Source organism: Ahaetulla prasina, chromosome 2, assembly GCF_028640845.1.
Source record: "Ahaetulla prasina isolate Xishuangbanna chromosome 2, ASM2864084v1, whole genome shotgun sequence".
Taxonomy (NCBI): domain Eukaryota; kingdom Metazoa; phylum Chordata; class Lepidosauria; order Squamata; family Colubridae; genus Ahaetulla; species Ahaetulla prasina.
Window position 1 is genome coordinate 83,858,841 of NC_080540.1, and position 26,303 is coordinate 83,885,143.

At 40.0% G+C, this 26,303-nt stretch overlaps 1 protein-coding gene across 5 annotated transcripts in view; it reads left to right on the forward strand.

The window, feature by feature from the left end:
* EBF1 (EBF transcription factor 1) overlaps positions 1 to 26,303 on the forward strand; it is a 412,485-nt gene that overhangs the window by 324,055 nt on the left and 62,127 nt on the right. For all 5 annotated transcript variants that reach the window (XM_058168521.1, XM_058168522.1, XM_058168524.1 and 2 more), the window contains exon 10: positions 1,316 to 1,442. In XM_058168521.1, coding sequence (XP_058024504.1) covers positions 1,316 to 1,442 — 127 coding nt within the window. The remainder of the gene's footprint in view (positions 1 to 1,315; positions 1,443 to 26,303) is intronic.

Below are 26,303 nucleotides of genomic sequence, written 5' to 3' on the forward strand. Positions count from 1 at the left end.
GTGCAATAGAAACATTAAAACAAATAAAGATTTTAAATTTAAAAATTGAATTAAAATAAAACTAAGGAAATGGATGGGCTGGAACAAACTGTGCACAGGAAGGAGGCCAGGTGTTCTCTATTCCATTAGCCACCTCTAATCTGGCACACTCACCTTGGGGCCTCTACAACTAAGTTTGTAGTTTGTCTGAGAAAGACTTTTAAATCAGCCTTTAACAAGATTCCAAAAGTGCCTTTTTTAATATGTCTTTCTTTATATTATAAATATTGCATTGTCATATCATGGCATGTTTAAGTGTCAAGCAACAGGACTAACTGGAGCATTGACTAATCTTGATAAATTGGTTATACTTTCATAGCTCAAGGTAAGTGGTACAGAATCAACAATAACCATTTAAAATTCATAACATATGCAACAATAGCTGCAACAATTACAGGTCATGGAATAAAGCTGAAATGTGTCAAATAAAAATTAACATTCTGTGTTGTTAGAGAAAGACTCACATGATCAGAATTTTAGAGACAATTTCTCCTATCTTTACATTTAATCAACTGCAATTCCCCAATGAGTTAAGAGAAAATATTTGAAGCAGATGAAGGAATGTTGTAGTAGAATAGTTTATTTAAATTCTCAAATGGGAAAGGCTGTTAAAATCGGATCTAATTCCTGATATAAAGAGACACCTATATACATAGCACACATTCACATATTGTAGTTATTATTTTGTGATCAGGCTTCTGAAAGTGTCTTACAACAATATGCAATTAATACTTCAAAAGCTATGGTATATATTTTAAAGCATACAAAGCCAGACTCTCCCAGATGAAACAGAGCAAGTATATGAGGTCAGCCTTGTGCTTCTCTCTGTTTCATGGAGTATTCTGCACAGAACAATATCATAATTAACTTTGCCTTCACTGAAATGTGGAAAGCCCTTATTTTTTGATAGTTTTCTAATAGGACACTCATATCTGGCATATGCTAGGGGAGCAAAATGGAAATCCTGTGGGATTCCTTAGTATAAAAATTGCAAATTGGTTCAATCAAAAGTTATGGTTTGTCACAAGAAATTCTCATACCCCGAAATAAATACTTGCTGTGTATGAAAACAGAGCTAATATAATTATGACTGGGAAATAACATTTGCAAATATTGTTGTCATTGGCTTTTATGCTAGTTATTCCAAGAATTCATTCAAACACAGACAGGCTAATTATATATTCAAGAGCTTTGTAGTGTGAGCTGAAAGAAAATATGTTATTGCATAACTATTCTATATCTAACCAATTTCCTCTATTCTTACAATTTCTTCTAGCTTATTACGCCACATGCTATCAGAGTTCAGACACCACCCCGACATATTCCTGGTGTTGTGGAAGTTACATTGTCCTATAAATCCAAACAGTTCTGTAAAGGCACACCTGGAAGATTTATCTACACAGGTAATGTTGCTTTAATTTTATTTTTATGGAAAAGATGTAGCTGACCAATGTTTGGTGGTGTTGCCACTTTGAGACTATGCATTGCAAGCTACTTCTGCTGACTGCTGGCTGCAGCTTGGCAGTTCGAATCCCACCAGGCTCAAGGTTGACTCAGCCTTCCATCCTTCTGAGGTGGGTAAAATGAGAAGCCAGATTGTTGGGGGGCAATATGCTGACTCTGTAAACTGCTTAGAGGGGGCTGTGAAACACTATGAAGCGGTATATAAGTCTAAGTGCTATTGCTATTGCTATTGTAATAATAAATATTCCAAATTAATGCAGATTCCTCCAAAACAAAGAAACTTTTCTCTTTTTATCACATGACAATTCAAATGACAATTTGTATCCTGTGAAACATCCAATCACACATTCATTAAGACTTTTACTGATTATATTTCAACAGAAAAATAATAACATCACAGTCTGACTAAAAAATCAAATTCACAGTGAGAGAAAAACATTTTACTGATTTGGCTGTTAGTCATATCTCTTTAGAAATTTGGAAGATTGAGTCTAAGGTTAAAGGAATCATCACTGGCTTTGCTTTCTACATCTATATTCTGCCTTCTCACAAACTAAAGCTCAAGGCAACATGAAGCAATGATCATAGAATTAAATATAATGATACATATGGAGTTTAATACAGATCTAATAACCTATTTTTAGAAGGAAGAAATATATGTCCTCTAATGGCTTGAGAAATTCTCTGGATAGATCATTTGTTTCTGTCCAACTTACCACATTCTCTCTTGATTATCAGAAGTTCTACCTTCATCCAAGTATTCTATAGATCAGGGATAGTCAACCTTTTTATACCTACTGCCCACTTTTGTATCTCTGTTAGTAGTAAAATTTTCTAACTGCCCACCAGTTCCACAGTAATACGCCGTGTATCGTCATCTGAGCATGCCTCTCGCGCATTGTGGATTGGGTTTGGGGGGGACGCCAGCTACCACTCTACTTGTCTGTTACAGCTGAGTGGTGTGGGGGGAGATGCGCAAGCTATTCTGGGACGAGGCTCTTTTGTTTGCAGTCTCACTATAGCGCCATTTAGTTTCACTTACGTAACGTGAACTAAACTTATGTGCGGGCGATACAAATAGTATATTTTCAGAAATTTAAATTGTCACAGGGAATTTTATGAAAACCTAATGAAAATGTTCTTAAATAATGCTATGAATTTTTTTTAAAAAGTCAATTAAATTAAAAAAAAGGAAAGTGCTTCAGTATCGGACAAAACCCCTACCGCCCACCATGAAAGCTGGAACGCCCACTAGTGGGCGGTAGGGACCAGGTTGACTGCCACTGCTATAGATGTTGAGTATGTTTTCTATGTTTGCTTGAGATGTGTTTTGTGTGTGTTTTCAGAAGTCCATGCCTCTCTCTCAAGTATTTGATACTATACTTAGAGATTTCCCCCAAATATCTTAAAAGACTTTCTACTGTATACAGAAAAGAGTTGACTTTCCTTGGGTTGGTGCCTCAGCTTGATTCCCCAACATCTAGATGCTAGAGGTGGCATCCCTAGATGAATGAGGACCTCTCTGGAAACACGAACAGATTTTTGTTGTGTTTTCCTATTTTACAAGTTTTAAGAAGAGTATAAATGACAGCATGAGATTTCTAAAAAGTGAATCCCTCCCATTTCACCAGTCTGTCTGTCTGTCTGCCTGCCTGCCTGCCTACCTACCTACCTACCTATTTATCTATCTCAAAACTGCCAAAAATCCTTTCACAGAAAATATAATGCTGTCTTTATTTTTAAAAGAAAAATATTTTTTTTACTGCCAGATGGCAATTGCACAAACTCCAGGTTGCTTGACTTCCTGTCAATAGTACTATATTAGCAGCCTGGATGTACAGTTGTCACTCCTCCTGCTGGCAGAAGAGATGGCTAAGGAGGCTGCAGTCAAATAACAGGCATCCGTTAACATAGTAAAAGAGAACACACAACAGTAGAAATGGAGTTTCAGCCTTTTAGTGCTGTGTGGAAAGTTGGGAGTCACAGCAACTAGGGTCTTCTAACTGCAGTTACAGTAGTATGCTTGTTGAATTGAAGCAATTCAACTTATAAGAGTATGATGGTGCGTGCATAAGCACACCAATGTGCCTACCGTTCTTGTCCTAATGTTCCCTTTTATTCGTATCCATTTCATGTATTCATAATTACATTTATACTCATATCTGTTATCTAATACATGCTTGATGAAATAAATAAAATAAATAAATACAACTGATTTGATAGTCCAGCCCTCAGTGGGACTTGGCCTGGAGTCAAATGTCTTGTCACCTCATGAAGTTTACACCCATGATTAGCAGAATAGAAAAAACAAACAAATAGATAAAAAACAGAACTAGAGATAACAAGCATATTGGTAATTAGAGATGGATGAGAAACACATTCAATGCAAGCATGATATTTGCTTTTCTTCAGCATATATGGAAAAATGCCACATACAAAAATTTGTGTAATGGAGAAAATATGAATTTTCTCACAAAGAAACAAAAAAATTCCTTCCTTCCTTCCTTCCTTCCTTCCTTCCTTCCTTCCTTCCAAAATAGGCCAAGCGAGGAAAAGAAAAGTAATTAACTGCAGAAAATCAGAACCCATAACTTCCCACATAACAAGCTCACCACAGCTCAGAGAACATTTTATGTTTTTGATTATAAATAATGGTAAAAACAAGAGGGATAAACATAGATTAAAGACCTAGGAACTGAACCAAGTTTCCCCAGTGCCATTTTCAAAATACCTGCCAGTCCTGGACACTTAGCTATGCTACTGGAGTTATACTTCAAGTTGTACTTCAAAATATCTGTTCTCCGAAGTACTTGGAGAAATAGCTTGCCTACTCTGTGGTTGATGTTTTAAAAAATGTCAGAATATTCCATCAAAACCAATGGAAATTCTGTTCTCAATTCAGATAATCCCACTCTCCATTTCAGTAGTACACTAGCCACACTTCTAGATGGCTTTCTTATCCAGTTATTCCTGGACTTAAGGTATCTTTAAAACCCTTGTCCAAAAGATTCAAATCTTGGAAGCAAAATACAGAATGTTGCTGCTGGTGGGGTTGGGAGCAGAGAATACAATAATGAAATTATACCTACCGGTATTCTACGTGTTATAATGGGACCTCACTAGCATCTTTATTCATTTGACCAGCTCTAATATGGGCATAGATACAGAAGACCCCTCTCTCCAAGGATGTTTTTTTTTATTTCTTTTTGTCACAACAGTATACACAAACAATTGTCATAGATAAAACAACATATTTTGAAGAAAATATATACATATATGTAAAAAAAATATGCATCAACTATATCAATTTGATATGATGAAGGGAACAATAGGACAGGAATGGGAGGCACTTTTGTGCTCTTATGCACGCCCCTTATAGGTCAATAGTAGACAGTTTTTGGTTGACGTTTTTGAGATTTTGAGTAGAGACTATGGAGTCAGGTAATGAGTTCCAAGCATTAACAACTCTGTTACAGAAGTCATATTTTCTGCAATCAAGTTTGAAGCGGTTGACATTTAGCTTGAATCTATTTTTTGCTCTTGTAATATTGTGATTGAAGCTGACGTAGTCTTTTATAGGAAGGATATTGCAATAGATGATTTTGTGTGTTAAACACAGGTCATGTCAAAGTCGACAGAGTTGTAAATTTTCTAATCCCAGGATTTCAAGACTGTTGGTATAGGGTATTTTGTTGTTTTCAGAGGAGTGAAGAATTCTTCTAGTAAAATATTTCTGGACTCTTTCTATTGTATTTATGTCAGAGATGTGGTATGGGTTCCAGACGGATGAGCAGTATTCAAGAATAGGTCTGGCAAATGTTTTGTATGCTCTAGTTAGTAGTGTAGAGTTTTTAGAAAAGAAGCTGCGTAAAATTAGGTTTACAACTCTTAGGGCCTTTTTCGCTATTTAGTTGCAGTGGGCTTTGGCATTAAGGTCATCTGATATGAGAACTCCAAGATCTTTGACAGGGTGGGAATCATCAGTTAGGTAATGTCCATCAAGTTTGTACTTGATGTTAGGGTTCTTTTTTGCAATATGTAAGACTGAGCATTTGCTGGTTGAGATTTGGAGTTGCCAAGTTTTAGACCAATTGGAAATTAAGTTGAGGTCTTCTTGAAGGGTAGAAGTATTATTAGTGGTATTAAATAGTTTGACATTGTCAGCAAAGAGAACACAATAACTTGAGATGAGGTCGCAGAGATCATTTATGTATAGTATGAAGAGTGTTGGTCCAAGAACACTACCTTGGGGAACACCACTTTTGACAGGAACAGGATTAGATATAGCGTTGCCAATTTTGACCACTTCTTGTCTGTTTGACAAGAAGGCATTTATCCAATTGTGAAGAGGTCCCGAAATGCCATAGGAATTTAGTTTGAGGAGTAGTTTATCATGTACTACTGAATCAAAAGCTTTGCAGAAGTCTATGTAGACTGCATCTATTGCTTTTCCTTGATCAAGGTTGGTAGTCCATATGTTTTTGCAGTGGAGAAGTTGTAGGTTACAAGACATTTTTTTCTGAAACCAAATTGTTTATTAGAGAGAAGGTTGTTTGTTTCAAGATGGAGTGTAATGGATTGGTTTATGATGGATTCCATTACTTTGCATGAGACACAACATAGAAAGATAGGTCTGTAATTTTCCACAAGGCTGGATCTCCTTTTTTGAAGATAGGAATGACTGTGGCTAGAGACCAGAGTTTTGGAAGGGAACTAGTTTTGAAGGCTTTATTAAAGATTATGCTTAGGGGTTCAGCTATATTAATTGAAAGTTTTTTTAAAAAGTATGCACATAGTCCATCTGGTCCAATAGATAATAATAATAATAATAATAATAGATAGATAGATAATGATGTTTCCCATACTCTCAGGTCATAATATGGAAATTTCCATTATAAAGGGTCAATTCAGAAATCGAAGAGTCAAGGAGTCAAGATTATATGTTTGATTGCACTGACCACCAGGAATAGGAATATATAAATGGATGATATATTAAGGACATTTGGAGGCTATGAAGATTATCTATCTATCTATCTATCTATCTATCTATCTATCTATCTATCTATCTATCTATCTATCTATCTATCTATCTATCATCTATTGCTATAGAGCACTGCACACCAGAATAACTAGACACAAGAACAGTTTTTTCCTGAAGGCCATCACTCTGCTAAACAAATAATTCCCTCAACACTGTCAAACTATTTACTAAATCTGCACTACTATTAATCTTCTCATTGTTCCCATCACCAATCTCTTTCCACTTATGACTGTAACTTTGTTGCTGGCAATCCTTATGATTTATATTGATATATTGACCATCATTTGTGTTGTAAATGTTGTACCTTGAAGAACGTATATTTTCTTTTATGTACACCGAGAGCATATGCACCAAGACAAATTCCTTGTGTGTCCAATCACACTTGGCCAATAAAATTCTATTCTGTTCTGTTCTGTTCTGTTCTGTTCTGTCTATCTATCTATCTATCTATCTATCTATCTATCTATCTATCTATCTATCTATCTATCTATCTATCTATCTATCTATCTATTATCTATCTATCTCAAAAAAGGATTCTGAGCAGCAAACATCATAAAATTAAAAAAAAATAAAAACAAAGCAATCAAAACAGTAGAAAATAAATATATATGGCATCAGGTAAGACTGTTTCCACAGATATTAATACAGTGAAGAAATGGGGCCCTTAATATACCAGAGCATAAGCTGAGCATAAAACTAAGTCTTCACTGCCCTGCAAAGATCCAACAGGATTGGGGGTCATCCTGATATGTGAAGGAAGAATATCTACACAGCAGAGAAGGCATGTCTCCTAGTTCCTGGCAACTGACATTCCTGCAACATGCCCAACCTGCGTGACCAAATTGGACAAATGTAGTACATATCTACATGAAAACATTTTTTCTGAGTACTGTATCAGCCTGCTAACACTGAAAAACTCAGTTTGACTGTGTAGTAAATGAAAGTTTGGCAGCTTTCCTGAGTTATCTCAACTACATTCACCAGATGTACAGAGTGATAACACAGTGCTAAGCATGAGGATAATTTTGGAAGGACTGTGTCTGAATAACCTGGCTTCAGGACATGTGCCAGAAACCGCCACAGACATATGACCATAATTTTTCAGCACATTCCTGTTTCAAAATGATAGTGAAATTAAAACTTGATCATACAATGCCAATTCCTACTTACAGTGCAATATTCAGATTTATTCAAAAGTGCTTCAGTGAAGTTTCTTATCAGATCATATAATAATGTGTAGCTTGTTTCTGTATGTCTTTGTTTGCAAATTGACAATACCACTGAGTGTAATGGACTGAATAGAAGCCCATAGAATTCAAAAGTTTTGATGAAATATTTGAATGATTTCTCATTATTTTGTTTTACAACAACCAATTTGATTGCCATTCTTCTTCTTCTCCTTCTCCTTCTCCTTCTCCTTCTCCTTCTCCTTCTCCTTCTCCTTCTCCTTCTCCTTCTCCTTCTCCTTCTTCTCCTTCTTCTTCTTCTTCTTGTGTGTATATCAAACTTCAAATGGTAGAAACCACCTTCTTAGCTTTGTCATTGGCCCAAAATAAATAATTATTAGTTTCTGATGGTAGACGACATACCATTAGGCTGGACTCTGTGTCTCTCCATATTCATATAGTGTGTTGTTATCTGCTTTGTTTATTTGATTGCCATGACTTCTCGGTACAGCAAAAATTGAATCAATAGCACCAGTGCTCCTTCCTTTTAACTGCAGACACTTTTATTTGTTCTTCTTCTGTATCCCATAAGGACATCCCTTTCCCACAATCCTTGTGAAAGCTTATTTGCTCTAGTGCAGCTGGCTGAGGAACTCTGGGAATTGAAGTCCACAAGTCTTAAAGGGACCAAGGTTGGAGACCCCTGCTCTAGTGTGCAGTACTGTAGTCTTCCCTTCCATTTTTTTATTATTTATTTATTATTCACACTTTTATACCGCCCTATCTCCCTAGGGACTCAGGGCGGTTTACAGCCATATAAAAAAACATATATATATACAGGGTAAAACATTAATTTAAAAAACTTATTACATAGGCCGAATATTTAAAATAGAACTATAAATAATAAAACCCATTTAAAACCAGATTTAAAATTTAAACATTTAAAAATTTAAAATTCTAGTCCAGTCCTGCGCAAATAAATAGATGTGTCTTAAGCTTGCGGTGGAAGGTTCGAAGGTCAGGAAGTTGGCGAAGACCTGGGGGAAGCTCGTTCCAGAGGGTGGGGGCCCCCACAGAAAAGGCCCTTCCTCTGGGTGTCGCCAATCGGCACTGCCTGGCCGACGGCACCCTGAGGAGTCCCTCTCTGTGAGAGCGCACGGGTCGGTGAGAGGCATTTGGTGGCAGCAGATGGTCCCGTAAGTAGCCCGGCCCTATGCCATGGAGCGCTTTGAAGATCATTACCAGAACCTTGAAGCACACCCGGAAGGCCACAGGCAGCCAGTGCAGTCTGCGCAGGAGAGGTGTTACGTGAGAGCCACGAGGGGCTCCCTCTATCACCCGCGCAGCCACATTCTGAACTACCTGGAGTCTCCGGGTGCTCCTCAAGGGGAGCCCCATGTAGAGAGCATTGCAGTAATCCAGACGAGATGTCACGAGAGCATGAGTGACCGTGCATAAGGCATCCCGGTCTAGAAAGGGGCGCAACTGGTGAACCAGGCGAACCTGGTGAAAAGCTCTCCTGGAGACGGCCGTCAAATGGTCTTCGAAAGACAGCCGTCCAACCAGGAGGACGCCCAAGTTGCGCACCCTCTCCATTGGGCCAATGACTCGCCCCCAACAGTCAGCCGCGGCTGCAGCTGACAGTACCGGGATGCCGGCATCCACAGCCACTCCGTTGGAGGGATTGAGCTTGAGCCTGTTTCTCCCCATCCAGACCCGTACGGCTTCCAGACACCGGGACAACACCTCGATGGCTTCGTTGGGGTGGTCCGGTGTGGAAAAGTACAGCTGAGTGTCATCAGCGTACAGCTGGTACCTCACACCAAAACCACTGATGATCTCACCCAGCAGCTTCATATAGATGTTGAACAAGAGGGGCGAGAGAATTGACCCCTGAGGTACCCCACAAGTGAGGCGTCTCAAGGGCGACCTTTGCCCCCCCCGTCAACACCGTCTGCGACCAATCGGAGAGATAGGAGGAGAACCACCGATGAACGGTGCCTCCCACTCCCAATCCCTCCAACCGGTGCAGCAGGATACCATGGTTGATGGTATCAAAAGCCGCTGAGAGGTCTAATAGGACCAAGGCAGAGGAATAACCCCTGTCCCTGGCCCTCCAGAGATCATCCACTAACACGACCAAAGCCGTCTCAGTGCTGTAACCGGGCCGAAAACCGGACTGGAACGGGTCTAGATAGACGGTTTCCTCCAGGTACCGGGGTAGCTGATATGCAACCACACTCTCTACAACCTTCGCCGAGCGGGTTGGAGACCAGACGATAATTACCTAAAACAGCTGGGTCCAGGGAAGGCTTCTTGAGGAGAGGCCTCACCACCGCCTCCTTCAAGGCGGCCGGAAAGACCCCCTCCAACAAAGAAGCATTCGTAATCCCCTGGAGCCAGCCTCGTGTCACCTCCTGTGCGGCCAGCACCAACCAGGAGGGACACGGGTCCAGTAAACATGTGGTGGCGTTCAACCTACCCAGCAACCTGTCCATGTCCTCGGGAGCCACAGGGTCAAACTCATCCCAAATAGTCTCAACAAGACGGCTCTCTGACATCCCACCTGGATCTACCCAATTTTGGTCCAGGCCGTCCCGAAGCTGAACGATTTTGTCGTATAGATAACCACTAAACTCCTCAGCACGTCCCTGCAGCGGGTCATCCCGCTCTTCCTGTTGAAGGAGAAAGCGAGTAGCCCGAAACAGGGTGGCCGGGTGGTTATCTGCCGACGCAATGAGGGAGGAGACGTAGCAACATCTCGCTTCCCTCATTGCCACTAGGTAGGTCCTAGTATAGGACCTAACTAGTGTCCGATCAGCCTCCGAACGACTGGACCTCCAGGAACTCTCTAGGCGTCTTCTCCAGTGTTTCATCCCCCTCAGCTCCTTGGAGAACCAGGGAGCTGGTTGAGACCTACGCCGGGTCAGAGGCCGCAAAGGCATGACACGGTCCAAGGCCCTCGCCGCGGCCCGTTCCCAAGCCGCGACAAGTTCCTCGGCCGTGCCGTGAGCCAGACCCTCAGGAAACGGCCCAAGCTCTGTCTGGAACCTCTCCGGGTTCATCAGGTGCCTGGGACGGAACCAACGTATTGGTTCCGTCTCCCTGCGGTGTTGAGTGGCGGTCAGAAAGTCCAGGCGAAGGAGAGAGTGATCCGACCATGACAAAGGTTCGATGACTAAATCCCTCAAATCCAGATCCTTCAACCACTGACCAGAGATGAAAATCAAATCCAGTGTGCCACCCCCACTGTGAGTAGGGCCATCAACTACTTGAGTCAGGTCCAAGGCCGTCATGGAAGCCGTGAACTCCTGAGCAACTGAAGATGACATGCCGGTCGATGGCAAGTTAAAGTCCCCCATGACAATAAGTCTGGGGGTCTCCACCGCCACTCCAGCAAGCACCTCCAGGAGCTCGGGCAGGGCTGCTGTCACACCGCAAGGAGCCAGGTACGTGACAAACAAGCCCATCTGACATCTATGACCCCACCTCACAAAGAGGGATTCACACCCGGCAATCTGAGGTACAGTGGTCTCCCTCGGCTCCAGACTCTCTCTAATCACAACCGCCACCCCCCCACCCCTACCCTGGGCCCTCGGCTGATGGAATGCTCGGAAACCCAGTGGGCACATTTGAACAAGGGGCACGCCCCCTTCTGTGCCCAATCAGGTCTCCGTAACGGCCATAAGGTCCACGGCACCCCCCTGAATAAGATCATAAATTAGGGGGGCCGTATTGACCACGGACCGTGCGTTGCACAGCATCAGCCGTAGGCCCGGGCTCTGAGGGTCTTGACCATCCGGGAAACGGGAGAAGTCTGAGGGCTCGGGGCGCGCGATCGCCTGCAAGCATCGAGCGCGCGCCCCCATAGAACGATATGAGCCCCCACTTCCGTCATATCTGCCCCTCCCCCTTACCGTACAAATAAGACCACCCTCAACAGGCGGAACACAACCCCCCCGTGACCTTCGAACCTATTAACTTACCGCCGTGAGCACACGCAGGAACTGGACCCCCTCCCAACGGGTTTCCCCCAACACCCGCCCTTACACTCCCACCCCTTAAAAATGCCCTATCTAAAAAACCCCAAAGGCTCTTCCTCTTCGCATGCCACCTCTGTGGGTCCCAAGACCCGTCATTGAGGCCAGCCTTCGGTAATGTAACAGGCCGTTCCCACGAGGCAGGGGCACCTCGCAGGTGCAAGAGTTCGGATATAGAATAGCACATGCAATAAACAGTAAAAGTCAGCAGAAAGTAGATCGTCCCAGACTGACAGAGATGTTAACAGAGATGTTCTCCTGAGGTAGCTCTCTAATTAGGATCCAGGTATAAGGTGACATAAGATGTAAAAATGGACAGTCAATCTCCATGGTACAAATGGGATATAAGATGTAACATATGACGTATAAGATGTAAAATATACTCTAACCATCAGACCCATGGTACAATCCTGGTAAGTCCATAATCAAGGACTAATAGTCCAGGACTTAAGTAGAACAATCTGTCCAGAAAAACATCCGGGTCCCAAAAAGAGGGGGGGGAGGGGAAGGCGCTCCAACGCCGACCAAAACGCCACCTCCTCCCCGACATCTAAAATGGCCGCCGTCATTCGCCGATCGCCCTCCCGGCCCGTTCTCAGCAGCCACGGGTCCTAAAAGGTCCACAGACCTCTCCCGCGACTGCGAGGAAGATTGTCTACTGGGCCGGGGGGCGAAAACAGCTAGACGAGCGGCCACGACGATGCCATCCGCCGGGCGATCTCAAATCCACCGACCTGAGTTTTACAGCAGCGCCATCTTGCACATGCGCAGGAACCAAGCCTATAACTGTGGATGTAGCTAGCATTGTACTGATACCAGCACATTGAAGAATTTTGATGCATTTTCCTTTACTCCATAATCTGTTAAACATGTACCCATTATCTTTTTTTTTATCTGTCCTGGGTTTATTTCACATGTATTTTTTACATGAAAAATGGGTTGAGATCTACACTTGCAGTTTGAACTTTTGTTTAATTCAACCCCCCCCCCTCTCCTTCCCCACTTATGCCTTTAAAGCAATGGTAGTAAACCTGGTCCCTACCGCCCACTAGTGGGCATTCCAGCTTTCATGGTGGGCAGTAGGGGTTTTGTCCGATACTGAAGCACTTTCCTTTTTTTTTTTAATTTAATTGACTTTTTAAAAAAATTCATAGCATTATTTAAAAACATTTTCATTAGGTTTTCATAAAATTTCTCATGACGACTTAAATGTCTGAAAATATTTGTAATTGCCCGCGCATAAGTTTAGTTCATGTTACATAGGTGAAACTAAATGGCGCTATAGTGCGACCGCAAACAAAAGAGCTTCGTCCCAGAATAGCTCGCGCATCTCCCCCCAAACCACCCAGCTGTAACAGACAAGCAGAGCTAGTAGCCGGTGCCCCTCCCCCCCAAACCCAATCCACAATGCACAAGAGGCATGCGTAGACAACGATACACGGCGCATTATTGTGGAACCGGTGGGCGGTTAGAAAATTTTACTACTAACAGAGATACAAAAGTGGGCAGTAGGGTATAAAAAGGTTGACTACCCCTGCTTTAAAGTAAAGAAACAATGTTGGGAAGGGAAACCCATTGCATCTATCACAGGCATGGAGTTTATATCCCCAGCTCAAACCTTGGTTTGCAGCAGTTCTGCTTCTTTTGCACCCAGACTTGCATTTCAGCCTCTTTCACTCCTTTTCACCCACAGTCACTTATCACAGTGGGAAGGACATGGAGGGTTTGTTCTTATGTGTGGGAATTTTGTTATTAAACTTTTTAATATAGTGAGCATAAAAGGCTCTAAATAATACATGTTGGCTAGTTTCTATGGTAAAAAAAAAAGAGGGAATTGCTTCACACCCCTCCCGTTTTATGTTTCTCTTATACACAAGTAATAAACACCCTTACTTCTCACCACCAGAAATGCCTCCAAGCCCTTTAAACAAAATGCAGGATTAGAGCAAGCCTGGCGATCAGTTTTAGTTAATTGAAAATTATAGGATTGACCCAAGAGGAAAATTTAGTTTGCACTCCAATCACTATTACAAATTAAGGAAAATTACTACAATTTTGTTTAGCTAAGGTTTCACACTGAGCTCACAAAATTAGCTCAGCTACCCTGACAAAGTCAGCACTTTGTTAGAGATCAGGAGAAACAGAGAAATAATAGACTGTGGTGTGTACAACCAAAGCATAGAAAAAGCTATGATGCTTTACAGAACTAAGCCAAGTGGTTTTAATTAGGATTATTAGTTCATTGTAAATTTTGAAGAACAATCAGACTAGCAGATTAGCTGTTTCTTTTAAAGCTAGAATGTCTTGCCATTCATTTTTCCCATGAGAACTTCTTTTAACTCCCACATAGCCTCTCCACCCTGTGAGTCTTATTATGGGTCTAGGAGAAAACGGACCAATTGGAAGTTCTGATACTGTAACATTCCACATCACATTCCAGTAGATGGGAGTTTTTCCACAGTGTTGTCAGTGAATTCAGTGTTCTGGAACGTTTTATGAAACCACAGAGGCCAAATGTTTTCTCAGAGGAGTTTGGCCTCTGTTTTTGGCTGAAAACAGTGAGACATCACTTGCTGTTTATTTATCTTGCAATGGAGAATGGGAAAAGGAAGAAAGAGAAAGAAGGGGGAAGAGAGAGAGAGAGAGAGAGAGAGAGAGAGAGAGAAAGAAAGAGAAAGAAAGAAAGAAAGAAAGAAAGAAAGAAAGAAAGAAAGAAAGAAAGAAAGAAAGAGAAAGAAAACAAGCAAGCCTGTGAGGGATACAAAAACATTTAAGAATACATTTCTGTCTGGTGAAAATGTCTCTGTTAATGGCTCATTTTGTGGTTAGGTCTTATTTAGAAGAAATTATTTTTAATCAGTGTTCGGCAAAATATCCCCTCAGGCCACCTGTCTATAAACTGTTCTTTTTTTCATTTACTGCTAAATGTTTAAATCTAGTGCCTAGTGACCATTATTTAGATTCTTCCTCCACTTCTTTTAACTGCCAACAACTTAGAAGTTTGATCTGTGATAACTTTAACTAATGAATCTGTGAGCAGAGAGAAATGTTACAAATGTTAAAGTATTTTTTATGGAAAACACTATAAATGATTATTAATTTAATTGAGGGCTGTGTTTAAATTTCTTTTATAATTAGCTACAAGGAAAACAGTTGTATTTGTTTAACAATATTTATACCACAATCCTGACAGACTCTGGATCGTATTCCATTTATAAGAAGAAACAAAACCATTAATACTTGAATGTTTAGGCTAAGTCTTGCATACTTCTTTGGAGGCACTCAATGGGACTTTCTTCTAAAGACACATACACTGGATTTATAGGAAGAGAAGATTATTAGTATCTAGTAATGATATTAATTTTGTACAAGTATTAATTAGTATCAGTAGGATCAGAGCCACTGATAATTGCTCTTATCCTACTGATGCCACTAACTCTGAACTATGGCATAATGATGCCACTAATTCTGAACACAAGCAGCACAGGATGCCACTGTCGATGGTATTAATGAATACCATTATTCTGAAAGGCCACTGAAAGGTCTGCTAGGACATTCCCCCATCTAAGTCCAGATGTACGTTACCTATTGCAGTGACCAATGCTGTTTCTGTTCATCCTGACTGAAAAGGATTCATCTGGCATCCTGACTGAAAAGGATTCAAATAATCCATTTTGTCTATACTCTACATCCACCATTTTCCCCACAACCTTCTTTAGAAATGAAAAGATGGAAACAAAGCAAAAGTTGTTGGCTGTGGTTGGATCCAGATATGCCTTTTTCAGAAGAAAGCACATCACTCTCTGTTTCAAGGCAAGTTGGAGCATGGCATCCCCTAAAGAAAGTCTCCCATATCCAGCCACCATGAATCAGCCAGGAAGAGCATAGATCAAGCCTCTAGGTCAGGGGTGTCAAACTCACGTCATCACATTGGCGTCATGTGATGTATCGGGACTTTTTTTCTCCTTCACTAAACCGGGTGGGTGGGGTCAGTACGTGATATATCTAGCCTGCGGGCCGCGAGTTTGACATCCCTGCTCTAGGTGGTAGGGTTCAAAGTACTGACAGCTCTATTTACTTCATCAGGCTTGGCAAATTCAAAAATAATCTTGGTCATCAACAGATTCTATATCTTGTCATATATTTATTTTATTTTTATTTTATTTATTAAATTTTTATACCGCCCTTCTCCCGAAGGACTCAGGGCGGTGTACAGCCAACGATAAAACAAAATATATACAATTAAAACAACATTTAAAACATAGCAAATTATAAAGGCTGATAAATTAAAAATTTAGATTTTAAAATTTTAAAATATTAATAAACCCCAAATTTAAAATTCTACACTATTATGCCAGTCCCGCTTGAATAAATAGGTGTGTTTTAAGCTCACGACGGAAGGTCCGAAGATCAGGCACTTGACGTAGGCCAGGGGGAAGTTCATTCCAGAGCGTCGCTGCCCCCACAGAGAAGGCCCTACTCCTGGGGGCCGCCAGCCAACACTGTTTGGTGGACGGCACCCTGAGGAGACCCTCTCTGTGAGAGCGTACGGGTCGGTGGGAGGCAAAGGGTAACAGCAGGCGGTCCCGTAAGTACCCGGGTCCTAAGCCATGGAGCGCTTTAAAGGTGGTAACCAAAATCTTAAGCGCACCCGAAAAACCACAGGAAGCCAGTGCAGACTACGGAGTAGTGATGTCACGTGGGAGCCACGAGCGGCTCCCGTTACTACTCGCGCAGCCGCATTCTGGACTAACTGTAGCCTCCGGGTGCACCTCAAGGGCAGCCCCATGTAGAGAGCGTTGCAGTAATCCAACCTAGATGTAACCAGAGCGTGAGTGACCGTGCATAAGGCATCCCGGTCAAGGAAGGGACGCAGCTGGCGGACCAAGCAAACTTGGTAAAAGGCACTCCTGGAGACGGCCGCCAGATGTTCATCAAAGGACAGCCGTCCATCCAGGAGGACGCCCAAGTTGTGAACCACCTCCTTTGGGGCCACTAACTCGCCCCCAACAGTCAGCTGCGGATGCAGCTGACTGTACCGGGGTGCCGGCATCCACAGCCACTCCGTCTTGGAGGGTTTGAGCTTGAGTCTGTTTCTCCCCATCCAGACCCGTACAGCCTCCAAACACCGGGACAGCACTTCGACCGCTTCGTTGGGGTGGTCCGGGGTGGAAAAGTACAGCTGAGTGTCATCAGCGTACAGATGATAACTCACCCCGAAACCACTGATGACCTCGCCCAGCGGCTTCATATAGATGTTGAACAGAGTAGGCGAGAGAATCGACCCCTGGGGCACCCCACAAGTGAGGCGCCTCGAGGACGACCTCTGCCCCCCTGTCAACACCGTCTGGGACCGGTCAGAGAGATAGGAGGAGAACCACCGATAAATATAGACAGATATAAGCTACTCCATCTACTAAAGGGCCGTGGTGTGGCTCAGGCTGTAAGAAGCCTGTTATTAAAACACAGCTGCCTGCAATTACTGCAGGTTCTAGTCCCACCAGGTCCAAGGTTGACTCAGCCTTCCATCCTTTATAAGGTAGGTAAAATGAGGACCCAGATTGTTGGTGGGGCAATAAGTTAAATAGAATGAGACTATTGCCTTACACACTGTAAGCCGCCCTGAGTCTTCGGAGAAGGGCGGGATATAAATGTAAAAAAAAAAAAAATCCCACAAAATTATCTAGCATGCCTTTTTTTTCTATCTATCCTTTCCTAAATGGGTCTGGTTTCTCTAAAGAAGGTTGCTGGATGAGAATGTACGTATGAAATAAGTGTAGAGAAGAATTGATATTTTGCAGCTCTTACTGACATTGCATAGTCCCTTGGTTTTATCGGTTTTATTTTCTTATTTTTTTATCGGTTTTATTTTCTTATTTTCTATCACTGTCACACTACACAGATTTTTAGTTGCTTCATTTCCCTTGGTTCCTTAGTAAACACAGGAACCACTTAAGCGCATTGATTGGGCAGAGGCCAATACACTGATTCTCTTCATATTGGCCAGGGTTGAAAGAACTACTTGTCATTTTTTCAGAATCTCCTCAATGGATCCAATAAGTAGACTGAATGGATCCATTGCCCTTGCAGAGATCCAGGTAACACAATCTGTACTAATGAGCTTGGGGCTTGCTCTATGTTTATATACAATAGTGACTTTCTCTAAATTACATAATCCCCAATTTTTCACGTCCTAGAGTAGTGCTCTAGCTACACCTGCAATGCAACATTTACTGCTAATGATTAAAGCCCATATTTTTTTTCTGTATTTTCCATTCAAAACCAAAAAACCAACAACAACCCTGGACTGCAATTATGAAAATGTTTGATGAGCTTTCAAATTAAGTATCCCTCACAAGATTCTCACCACTAATTGCAATAGATTACAGTGCTTTATTCAATGTTCAGAGAAATCAACCTTAATCTTAGTATGGCGTTTCAATGTGTAGTTGCTTGTGATACATTTACTCCACTAATATGACGACTGATTAAGCGCTCAAAAATTAAATTGGTTTTCCCTGAAAAGGGACTACTGTAGCTTTCTCTTTTAACAAGGTGAAAATGTCATGTTGTCCAACCAACTCTCCACCCGTTCTGCTCAGCCAACATAATGTGGCACTTTCTTCTTTAGAATATAAATTGTGGTTAACCTCCTGGCCCTGGGAGCTGCCACTTTACCCTGCTTGTTCATCTGCACCTGGTACTAGTAGTTACCAGCAGGAAACCCTTATCCTGACTTTCCGAAAATCTAGGGTTAATTAAAGAGTCTTTATGAATCCCTCCCACCCAGGTCTTCCTAGCAAAACAAAGAAATGATAGTTTGAATGTTTCTTTTTTCAAAGTTTATAGATATAGGTTTAAAATTTGTTGTATATTATAAAATCAGTTAGTATTCAAATTTTGCAATTGAAGGAATGTTAATAAGTCTAGTAACTTCAAATCTACTTTGTACTTTGTAACCAAATATATTTTTGGGGAGTATGCCTCATGAAGAAAAGAGGGCCTCTCAATAAGCATGTGTGAATTTGAATTGTAACTGTAAAAATACCACAGAGAAATAATAAAAAAGCAAGCATAAAATAGCCTGACAATATTACTAGACTGAATACATCTTAACTTTCAGAAGACCTTTTGTTCCCATGGAAAAAAAAAGAATTTTTCTCTGAATTAATTTAGAAGGGGGAAGAAAGATAGGAAAATATTGCAAACTTGCATTAATATTTGAAAAACAGGGTTGGTTGAGAAAAAAATTTTTTTCCTTTGCTTTTATTTCAATGAAGGCATGGCTGCTTTTAGTACTGGAGAGACAGAATATCCTTGGGAACAATGCTAGGTCATGATAGAAATGTTATATTCCAAGAATATAACTAAGCTGTTATTCTATGTTTTGAACTTTTTGTATTCTAAAAAAAGAATTAGTGCCTTTGAATGTACAACTGAACAGAAAGCGGACTATAAGATGAATGGATGAAAAATGGATGAATGGAAATCATGTTTTGATACTCGTTCTTTTCTTATTTTTAATTGCCAAGATGATACTAGCAATTATTTTCTATCTTACAATGATAAAATCCCATGGTTGATATATTCAGGCCATTTGCCCTCTTTATATTGTTGCAATTAAGTGAGAGCTTCAAACTTTGCTTGAAGATGGATGGGTGGTTGCAGTTCACCAACTAATTGCAAAACATTGGTTCAATGGCATTAAAAAAAAACAATAGTTTTGATGCTTAACGAATAGAATGAGCTGTTTCTAAAGATCATTTTGTGGCACACAACTATAAATGAAGCCTTTTAAATTCTGCTCTGGCCTCTTCTATAAATGGTCTTACATATATAATGTGGGCAATATTTAAGAAGTATAGAGATGAACGTACCTGAAAAGGTTATAGAGCAAGGAGAAGCAAAGATTTAAAAACAGGTTCCTAAAAAATCCATCCTCTGTGTAGCTGGGAAAAGCTATTGCTATTTGTTATTGAGCTTGCCAACAGCTCTTTTAAGATATCTGCTGGATCCTCAAGTAGAGATCTTTAGATGATCAAAGACTTATTGTCTTTGGAATGAATTGGAAAACATATGTTGGATATGTTGGATTCCACTAAGGAATTGCAGCACATTGTAATAGATAGAGTGTGTGACTAGGAATAGGGATACTCAGGTTCAAGTCTGCCCTCAGCCATGGCATCTCATGGGTGACTTTAGCCTGTCATTCTTTCTCAGCTCAGTCTACCTAAGAAGGTGGTTGTTACAGGGATAAAAATTCCCATGTAAGTTGAGTTACTAAGAAACAACAGGCTGTAAATAAATAAATAAAAAGTCAGAAGGACAGATAGAGTTACAAACGAGGCATTTTGAGGATAAAATTACTGATCTTTGTGACAATTTGAATATCACTTTTAGTACAGGTTATAGTAATGTGTACAATTATCATCTTGACAAATTTAATTAGATTGCTTTTAGTTTATGAGGCCTGAGAATAAAATTAAAATACTTCTAAATGGTACCATCTACCATCTGTTTTCTTAAACTCTGAGCATTTTGGTATGTTCAAGCTAGCCAAGGCACTTAACTGGTTTCACAGCCTTGAAAACCACCTGAAAACTACAACTGGTACAGAATGTAGCATTACATGCTGTGTTGGACACCCTTAGGTTAACTCACATTGCATTTCTGTTAAGCAAGCTGTACTAGTTTGCAGTATCCTTTCAGGAGCAATTCAAGTTTGGTTTTAAAATTAAACAGAAAACATCACTTTATTAAAGAAGAAAGACGACTAGCTAGACAAATATATTTTTGTTTAACAAAAGACACTTCTGATGGCAACATTTGTGGTTGATCTGCCATTCTTTAACAATATTCTAACATTTTCATTTCTTTTTCCTTGGCTTAAAGTGTCAAACAGCTAATTATGCTGAAGTACTGGTTTCCCCAGATAAATCAGCACATTCTCCACGATTTGTCCTTGTGCTTTATGTACAGTGAGAGCAAAGCATGACTGCATTAGGAACTATGTCTGCTGAAGAGGGATATCTTCACCTTCTGATAAATTGAGCACAATTCTTGGAATCGTGACAATGTCATTTTTAAATGTACCAGTGATTTATCTTTGCTACCATGAAACTGTTGTGGAGTTCTTCCATGATCATCTGTGTTCCATTGCAAAGCCTTGGAAGATCCTCCTTAAAATGATGGGAAATTCTGTTTTCAATTCCAGTTTATGTGGTGGCAATCCAAAGAGTTCAATTGAATCAAGGAATTATGTTGATTACGAATAGCATTAACTCCTCTCCTAACAGCACTGAAGGAACTATAGTCTTTCATCATTGCAGGAAAGAGTCTGATGCATGTGGCATTGATTTTTCTCACCATATAATTAAGGGGTACCAAGAATTCTTTGAGAACAGTTCTGCAGAGCTGTTAAACATTGGGTAGATGAAATCTATATATTCTTCCATAGTTCTTGCTGACAGAACCATATCTTCAAATAATTCTATTTCTTCATTTTGAATTTTCTGAGTATTGACTCCAACATCCTATCAGAACACAGAATATTTTCCTTCTCCCTCCCTCATATTTTCTCTTCAACTGAATCTTGACAAATGTTCTCTGTATGATTTTTTGATGTATAAATTCACATCAGCATCATATCCTATTTTCACAATTGTAAAAGCTAATGGAAATCATGACAGCAAATGGTTAAAATTCCCCCAAAGGCCTCATTCTTGCCACATATATTGAGAAGAGTCCAATCTATGGCTTCAAAGCTCTCTTTCCTTATCATTGGGGCTCTTGTCCCAGACAATGATTTCACATGTCAAAGCAAATTTGCAATACTGGAGCTTTTTCCAATGTTACAAACAATATTTTCATTTACTGCGAGGGTATCTTGAATCAGGAATGCCCTGTCCTAACACATCACTATTGTTGCAAGACCAGATGATGTTACAGCAATTGCAATATCTTCATCTCTCTTAACTTCAGCAAGGATCAAGTTGGTAACAAATGCCTTTCCCATACTTCTTGGTGCATCGATGAAAATAACTGAAGAAATGTTGCTTTGCAAGCACTTGCACACAATCATATACTGCTTTTTGCTCATTATTCAATAGGGTCTCATTGTGTAATATAAATCCCTGATATTTGTCTCTGTTGTATTGCATTTCATGCAATAATTCGTGATTGCAGCTATTTTGATTAATTGTACCATTTGTTGGTTTTGGCAAGTTATATTCTTCAAGTGTTTTTCCAAATTTCTCTTTTGATTCTGTTGATTTGTAAGAAACCTTCACATACCGCTTTCTTGAACTGCTTCCATAATTGTCATGGGTTGGTTTCAAATCCAGTTCTCATGGATTTCTCATGTCATCATAATGAAAAATCAAACATGGTCATACTTCCATATTGCCATATAGTATGATGTTGCCATACTACATTATGGCATTATGGCAACATCATTCCATCATATGTTCCACCAATAAATGTTGAAGAAAGGAAGATGCATCTTCCAAAGTTTCTAAAATCATAATCATCATTCTATACATCAGTCAGAGTTCTGTATGTTGTTGATCTCAAGATTGCTTGATTCATTTAGATGTAACTCGGCCTCTTGCATTCAATCTTAGCAATCATATCAACAATGTATTGTTGGAACCTCTTAGAAGGTTATTAAACTCATTATTATTTTTCATTATTCAATATGCATTGTAATGCATTGCTGTTAGTTCTTGCTCATAACTTGGAACTGATGATGCCAGCCATCAGCTCCAAGAGGAAAGGAAAGTATGTATTGAAAGCTGTCCTGGGAACGATGGGATTCTGAAGTTATTTGCAAACCATCTCCTCATTATTTCAATATAATGTGCCAATATAATGTTGGTTCAGTTTCAGTATTGTTCGGTATAATCACGATGACTTTGTGCATTAAATCTACTTTCATGTTTAATATTGATCTCCAGTCAGTATCACTGGCAATGGAAATTTGTGTCTTGGATTTGTTTTTGTTTTTTTTGTTTTTTTGCAAGTTAAAGGAATGAAATGTATGGATTTCATTATCTAGAAGTTTCTTCAAAAATTTTACCAATCTAATGTTGATTTCCATCATTGTATACCCATTCTCAATTGTATGCTGCCTTGAGGCTCCATAAAGTAAATTAAAATAAATTTGGCTTGCTGGTTGGGATCGGGCATTAAATGTACAATCAAATAATGGATTTGGCCTTGAATAATAGCAAAAACAATAGCACTTTGACTTATATACCGCTTCTAATACTTTATAGCCCTCTCTAAGCTGTTTATGTAAAGCATATTGCTCCCAACAATCTGGGTCCACGTTTTACCGACTTTGGTAGGATGGATGGCTGAGCCAGCTTTGAGCCATGAAGTTCGAACTCCTGGCAGTCAGCAAAATTAGCCTGCAATACTGCATTCTAACCACTGTGCCATCATGACTCATCATTCTTTGTTGGAAGGACTTCTTTGGCACCAAAGGATGCCATTTGAAAAGGCAGTTGCATTGTCTGATGTTCTTCCTGAATGTATATGCAACAAGTTCATCATTGTTATATCAACTGAGGAGTTCATTAGGTAGAAGTTGCAAATCGCCCCAGCAGCAGCCCAACCATAGCAACAGCCTGAAGCATCCACAATTTCCCCAAATTTCATTCCTCAGGCATCATGGGTCCTGGATTTTGGATGCATTTTGTAACTTAGCCAACTTTAGCTACCTAAATTGTTGCCCTATGAAACATTGTTTCACTTACATAAAGGTAATGACAAGAAGAATTTAGTAGTATATGGATTATAGACTTTAGAAGATTGTTACATTCACCAACTCATGAAGGGGCTAAGAACAGATAACCTCCATACCCTTGGTATGAGTTTCAGTACAACATCCAAATCACTCAGTAATTAACTTAAGTTGCTTTGTCTCCAATGGGTAGCTTCCATTAACGTCTAAGAAGGCACTCTAGGAGTTTTGCAGCAGATGAGTTAACATGATTTGATTTGCAGACACTTTAAACACTTAGCAGGAGACAGCGTTGGAAGCTAATTAAATCATACCAAGGTGCACTGAATTATCTTTTTAATAAGAAACTATTTCACTGAATTATGTTGGCCCTTAAGTGAAATCATGTGTGGTGGTGATTCCAAGGTAAAGTTTGCTTGCCATTAAATTTCAGAGGCATTCCATGTAGGTCTGAGTTCTCTGTTTTAAACAAAATATTTAAAAAAAACAGCTTTTTTAAAAAAATGTACAAAAGCTACTTCCATGTGCAAAAGCCAATAATCTTACAAATTGAATGAAAATCTTACCAATCATAGTCCTATAAACCTGCGCCTTTCACCCTGGCATAGTGTTTGTGTTATTAAGTAGGGAAGAAAAGAGGGAGGGGGAAAATGCTACTACACTCACTACTTTTCAGATACTGCATCTTATTTAGTGTACCGGAATTCCCAGTTTAAAGTAATCACAAAATTTATGGAGAAACGGATAAAAAAGGTTGTAAAATATTGATTTGAGGAAAATGATAACACAAATCATCTATAATAAGAAGAAAAATGAAGCAATAATTCAGGAGGTATTGAACGGCTTGCTGCTGGTTGTATTGATCTGATTCTTTAGTGTGTGAAATCACACCTGAAATTGGAACTGCATTCCTTAGCTCATTATTCTGGAGATACCAATGTCTCATTACAAGGATCTTGCAAAGCTAGGAGGGAGGGAGGGAGGGAGGGAGGGAGGGAGAGAGAGAGAGAGAATGAGGGAGAGTCCAAGTTTTATCACAGAATGGTACGGCTTTCCATCAATGGTGTCTGTTGTTAACTGCTATCATTGTAACTACACAGATGCTTCTCTTCTTTAGTCTGTATCTTCTTTGCTAAACCTGAGCAATTAGAAAGGTGACATAAGAATTCACGCTGTTATCATATCAATGTGGTTGTCCTATAATCTCCATTGAGACCTCTCTGCTATGTATTATGTATTATTTTTCTCAGGTGCCTAGTCATATTACTATTTGTCTCTTAGATTTATTTTTTGTTCCTTTTTGCTGAAATGAAGAGTATATGCCAAAGCATAACTTCTTTTTTTACATCTGTTGTACTTTAACATTGGCGTAGCATATAAAATTGTCAAAGTCTTTCTGAGCCATTCCTAAAATGAGATGTGTCTAATAACACTGGATTCCACATCTCATAAATATACTCCGCTTTCTTTTTTTTTAGCTAAGCATAGAGTTCTTTACTGTTTATTCTTCCTATTGCATCAATACATTTATAGGCAAGCTCCGCAAACTCTGCAAGTTACCACTTTAACCTACAGCTGGCAATGTGTTGCAACTTTGTGAGTGAATAAGGGTACATTAACAGATTAAAAGATTTGGAAGGGACCTTGTAGGTCATCTAATCCAACTCCCCTCCCCTGTCCAAGTTACACCATTTCTGACAGATGGCAGTCCAGTCTCTTCTTGAAAGCTTCCAGTGATGAAGCTCCCACAACTTCTGAAGGCAAGCTGTTCCATTGGTTGATTGCTCTCAGTGTCAGAAAATTTCTCCTTATTTCCAGGTTGAATCTCCTTGTTCAGTTTCCATCCATTATTCCTTGTCTGGTCTTCAGGTGCCTTGGAAAATAGGTTGACACCCTCCTCTCTGTGGCAGCCCCTCAAATATTGGAACACTGTTATCATGTGTCCCCTAGTCCTTTTCTTCACTAGACTAGCCATGCCCAGTTCCTGCAACCGTTCTTCATATGTTTTAGCCTCCAGTCCCCTAATCATTCTGGTTGCTCTTCTCTGCACTCTTTCTAGAGTCTCAACATCTTTTTTATAGTGTGGTGACCAAAACTGGATGCAGTATTCTAGGTGTGGTCTTACTAAGGCTTTATAGAGTGGTATTAGTACCTCACTCGATCTTGATTGTACCATTGCAAGTGAGTAGAAACCATTTTGACAAGGACACAGTCCAGCACATTGGTACTGTATTGCATTGGACATTGCAGTACTGTGTTGCCTTGTGCTGGGATAATCCACCTGTAATCCAACTATCACATCTGCTTCCAACTAGAAAAGGTTGAGAGGTTTGACAGCTTAGCTGCTGATGCATTCAAAACAGGGAAGCTCCAATGTTTGTTTCATTGGTTCAATTCTATAAGCATCCACTGCAAACCACAATGGCTAAAAAGGGGGTGAAAGACAAAACATGTTGATAATATCAGGCTAATTTTAGTATTCACAGCTTGATATACATTTTTTAAAAAAAGAATGCCATCTTAGGATATATTTGAAAATATTGACAAAATGGGGCTTTCAGTTATTCTTGCCTCAGGAATATTATCTCTTGTTTTTACAAATAAATGCCATTCTTTCTTAGATCCATCCTTTGATTCTGTTTTTGAATTAGAATCGGAGTCAAGTGACAGACATTTCTTACCATAAATTGTTTTAGATAAGTCAGTTTCATTTACATTTAATCAAATTACACTTTATTTGCAATATAGAGACAGGAAAACTCTGCTACAAATTGAGTATTTTCTCTAGAGAGTAACAGAAGAAACAA